General features: G+C 44.2%; 1 protein-coding gene across 1 annotated transcript in view; it reads right to left on the reverse strand.

The window, feature by feature from the left end:
* Positions 1–461: 461 nt before the first annotated feature.
* tango6 (transport and golgi organization 6 homolog (Drosophila)) overlaps positions 462–5,367 on the reverse strand; it is a 22,582-nt gene continuing 17,676 nt past the window's right edge. The window contains exons 17-18 of the mRNA XM_030790663.1: positions 4,919–5,032; positions 462–675 (exon numbers count right to left, since the gene is read on the reverse strand). Of these exons, the coding sequence (XP_030646523.1) occupies positions 499–675; positions 4,919–5,032 (291 nt within the window). The 3' untranslated portion in view covers positions 462–498. The remainder of the gene's footprint in view (positions 676–4,918; positions 5,033–5,367) is intronic.

The raw sequence follows: 5,367 nt of genomic DNA on the forward strand, positions 1-5,367 counted from the left end.
ATTGTCCTGTCGTGTGTTCAACCCACGGCACGGCCCTGCTTTACCACACCGTCTTCCTCTCTCTCCTTCTCTCCGTGTGTACCACAAACAGTGAACAAAGAGCCTAAGCACGCACACACACACACACACACACACACACACACACACACACACACACACAAATATTTCACAAGCACTGCCTTTTTGTGTGTGTAAATCTCCCATATTTACTGAGGCCACCTTTCGTTTCAGTTGCCTTGTGGCCGCTGTGTGAAAGTGATGACAGCATGTCTCCGTGTCGTCTACAAACGTGTCCACCTCAGCCACCACTGGGCTCTGTCAGGGCTGTTGAGACCAACCAAAAACAATGAAAAATGTGTTTTACACAACCAAGTTCATTTCTTTAACAGTTTGTGTTCGGGCCAGTAAATCATTTAGCCCACTTTCCGCCTCTGCAATGGACCAGGTGAGGCTCGCTTGGCGCTGCTTGGCGTTTGAAAAATCGGCCCATGTTTAGTCTCAGGGCAAAACCACGATCTTTTTCTCCAGTTTCTGCTGAGGAAAGATAAACTTCCTCATGACGTCATCCAGCTCTTCCAGAGCGATCTGTGCGTGGAGCACTGCCACATCATCCCGGTCTGAGCGAACCACCCACTTCAGAGCCCGATACAGGTCCAACAGAACATCCCCCAGAACCTGGAGAGCACATAGTAGAGAGAGAGAGAGAGAGAGAGAGAGAGAGAGAGGAGAGAGAGAGAGAGAGAAGAGAGAAGAGAGAGAGAGAGAAGAGAGAAGAGAGAGAGAGAGTGGGAGAGAGAGAGAGAGAGATGGGGATGGTGATTAGGATGAATTAGTAGGCGTGAAGAACGCTTTGTGCATTGTGGAGCAGGTGGGCTCCGGCTCCTCGGCGGTTCCTGGAGGACAGAGGGCACGCAGAGGTCTGGGACATTCAGCTGTTTCTCCTCTTAACTTCAGGGTAGATGACGCGATCACTCTCAATTACCTTCAGACTCGGCTGTACGCGCCGTGTCATTACACGCAAAAAAAAAAGCAGCTGGACGAAAACCACAGCAATTAGGCCCAACGAGAAGGACCCTCACGCCCCTGTGTCCTGAGAAACCCCGCAGGGAAGACCAGCATCAAACCTGGATCTCCCTGGATCACTGGCCACATCAAGGCACCAGACTGCCCTATCGGTCACGTTTGGCTAAACTGGCCCTTGTCTGACACATAGTTTACATTTCACAGGTCGCTCCAGTAACCAGGAGAGCAAACAAACTCTATAAATCAAAGGGTCAAAAGTTTAAAGAGCCTTTTGTCCGGTCGGGGTTGAGTTTCTCTTTGACGGAAAAGAGAAGTGCTGGGTTTTTTTTTTTGTGGATTTCACTGGGTCACGAGGTCTTTTGAAGCTTCGGTTTTGTGTCTCCGTGGAAGGAGAATGTGTCGTTTAGAGGAATCCGTCTTAATTTATAACCAACAACTACATCCCTCAAACACTAAACGTCATGCCGTGCCTGACATCTCAGTCGCCGCACGTTTTTAAATTCTGCAGGTTGTCACCCGCTTGGAAAATCGATGGCAGCTGTGAGATTGTATTTCACTCTAGGATGGATTTTTTAAAAGTGTGATCGACTGACATTCTCTCCTCTATAGCAGGTGCAAAAAGGCTAAAGCCCAGCTAATAGACTCGGTCTTGAAGTTAAAAAAAAAATAATTCTGCAACCGAGATCTTTGCCAAACTCACAACGTGCTGGCTTTTCTTTTTGAGCAATGTTCACTTTCTTTTACCGAGCTTCCTACGATGATTAACAATTTAGTCTCAAATTAGTCACGGTCGCCAATGTGTGTCATGGCAGCGTTTTCCAGCTCCGGTGGGAAAGACAGACGTTATTTTTCTTTCCTGCTTTCTATGGGAGAACAAGTGGTCTGTAATCAGTCAGGTGAAGAACTGTCACATGATTAGAGGACATACGTGAATTAAAGACCGGGTCCTGAACCAGCCAAACAGACAACCGACAACGCCGCGCTAAACCCTGCTATTGCCTGTGTGCCACGTCCAAAAGCACCGTCCTCTCTCGCCGAAGAACGCTGGGATTTAATGGTATGGCTCTTTTTTTCTTTCTTTCTTTAAGAATATCTCATTATAGTTTTTTTTTTCTTTCCAAAGACATTAAAGTTTATTTTAAAGTAAAAATGGTCCTCAGGCAAGGCTTATCGCCTTCCGTTTAAACACCGTTTTCTCCTCAGATTAAAGACCCTGAAACTGGTGCTGTCTTTGTCTTGAACTGGCTTTGCCACACTACCAGAAGCGTTAGCGGAACTTCTCACACAAAGCCGACCCTGTCAGAGACAGAGAAAAGCTTTAGAGCTTTAATTTCTCTCCCCTTCTTGCACAAGCACAGCAGATCCAAACTTCTCTCTCTACACTCTTCACAACGGGACTAAACCTGGTTCTGTGCACTGAAGTTAAGAAACACGAAATCTTAAATTAATGCAAGATTGAGCAACACGAATGGAGGACATCTTTTTTTTTTTTTCTTAAACTACACACTTTGAAAGTAAGCGTTTAAAAATGTAACTTGTAACAATGTAACTTGTAGCATAGTAACACCATGTAACGGCCCAGCATTCTGAAGACATGCGCTTGGCACATAGACAGTACTGCTCCGACAGACACGCTGTGTTATCCTGATTACGGCTCGGCCTGTGAGCTGTTAAAAAGGCTTTTATCCCTGGACTAAAGATCTGTGGGGATTTTGACTCACAGCCACATGGGAACTCTACAGTCACTAAATCATGAATGCTCGCCTACAACATTTTTTATATAAAGAAAAAAAAATATGACAAGCACAGGAAAATCAAAAGAAGAAGAAAAACAACAACAACAACAACAACAACAACAGCTATGGAGACCAGGAAATGACTGAGCATGTTTCTTCTGAACTCAAGGCAACCCCTGACCCTGACCCTGACCTCGACCTCACCTGGTCTCACCGAACATAATCTGTCACTTCGAGTTGTTGAAAAAAGACCTTTCAAAACCCAATCTCTGACAGCTTAACAGTACCATGGTTTTACAGGCCGGCTAAAATTTGGAGGAATGGCTCAACTTTCAAAAACTTTCTGCATTACTCAAACAAGTCGAGTAAAAATCGATTTAGTGCTTTTTCTGTTCGTTCTAAAGGAAAAGTCAGAGAACTCAGAGAACTAAATGTAACTAGGACAAAACACTAGGACAAAAGCCACACAAAGACAATGGTCCTTCATGGAATACGAACTGAAGTTTTTTTTTTTACGTGACACAACTCACACCATCTGCTTTCCTTCAGGCGAAATACAAAATTTAGACCATTACTTGCTAATGAATTAGCTGTGTTTTCTCACAAGTCTCCTACTTTGTGATAATCATGCCACAGACGGACTTAGCCGGTTCAATGGCACTATCCAAGTCACTGTTTCAACTGGTACGCCAAACTCATCTTTTGTTTATGACTGGGATGATTCAGTGATACCCTATGTTTCTGAAGAGACAGTGACTCTAAAAATCACCCGTTCAAATAACACCAGTTTAAACATCCATTTAAACACCAGCTCTGGTTTCCGTACCTAAATACTTCCAATTTCCATATCTAACTACAGTCAAATTCATGTCCACAACGACATTCTCGGACACCACTCGATGTGTTCTCCTGAATCTGGAGAACGGAGCCTGTATTTCAGCACAAGAGACACATCTTTGTCTGATTACCACGGAAAATCACAATTTTTCACCAATAAAATATCGAGGGAAAAGCAAGCATGCTGATTGTTTATGAGCAGAACCCCTAAACCTTCTCAAACAAAAAGATCCAATAGGAAGCCATTGGATTCCTGAACCAATAATTAGCAAGAACCATAACTTAGACACAGATCCAGTTTTGTCATTCAGGAGTTCAGTGATAGCCGTGTTGTTCATGGTTAATGACAGGTAGTGTGTTTTCTTCAAAAATAAAAAAAATATTAGCCTTAAGCTAAAAAGGCAACTCACTGTCTATCAGACTGTCTACTTTGTTACTTCTTGCTAAGGGCTAACTTGCTTCACACACCTGACAGATATTAATGGAATCCAAACACAGACTTCAGTCATTTCTGAACTCCAAAAGTGTCAATCTTGCCAAACAGGTTCTCAGTGTTGGCTGCAAATCCTTATGTTTACTTATGATGTTTACTAATCCCAGATACGTGCTGACTCAGATGTACTCGATTCAGCACTTGAATGAGTAAACACTTATTCGATAAGTAAACACTTATTCAACTTAAAAGCTGGTGAACAATTATTTGCAGTGTGTTTGCACTGAATCAGCATCACAAAGACTGTTGTAAACCTGGTAATGAAGGCTCTGGAAAATTTGTCTAATTCATTACGGCAATGTTACTACAAACACAAAGAGTGTCCTGGGGGAACACTGTTCTAGTCTAGTACAGTGCTGTGTCTGGGGTTTGAGTACTAGCGTAAGGTGAACGACCACTGGACAAATCTGTTTGGTTGTTAGAAAGTCAGAAGTGAATGAGAGAGCAGAAAATGACAACCTCCATCATTTCACTGTCGTAATCTTATCAAAACAGTTTCCACTGCAATAACACACATTACACTGGAGTTTACACTGGACCACTGCAGCATATTCAACATAAACACATGTTTACATACACTAATGTTCACACTCACAAACACACACTCTCTCTCTCTCCCCTCTCACTCACACACACACACACACACACACTCACACACACACACACACACTTTCTCTCTTTCTCTCTCCCCTCTCACTCACATACACACACACACATACACACATTCTCTTTCTCTCCCTCTCCCTCCCTTTCTCTCTCTCTCTCTCTCTTTCTCTCACTCACTCTCTCACACACACACACACACACACACACACATACACACACAAACCTGAGTGGTTTTTTCAGCCAGGCCCCTCAGTAGCAGTGTGATGACGTGGACCGCTGCTCTGCGTACCTCTGCTTCTCGCTCTGTCTTTATCAGAGCTGTGAGACATGAGCTCAGCTGCAAAAACAAACACACACACACACAAACACACACACACACACACACAGTTCAGAGATGAAGGACATTTTACTGTCATGGCTGCAGAGGTCTGCAGCACTGCGCTCTGCTGGTGCATTGGGTCGATGGGCGGCTAAACACACACACACACACACACACACACACACACAGGGAAGGCTGAGATGGACTGGGCACGAGTAGCCTGTTGCTTGCTCGTGAATAAGCAGGCCTGTTACTCACTGTGACACAGATGCTTATTCATGAAGACTCCTGAGCTGCGGCTGGAGCCCTGCACACACACACACACACACACACCTCTACACACACACGCACAC

The sequence above is a fragment of the Chanos chanos genome, chromosome 13 (assembly GCF_902362185.1).
Source record: "Chanos chanos chromosome 13, fChaCha1.1, whole genome shotgun sequence".
Lineage (NCBI taxonomy): Eukaryota > Metazoa > Chordata > Actinopteri > Gonorynchiformes > Chanidae > Chanos > Chanos chanos.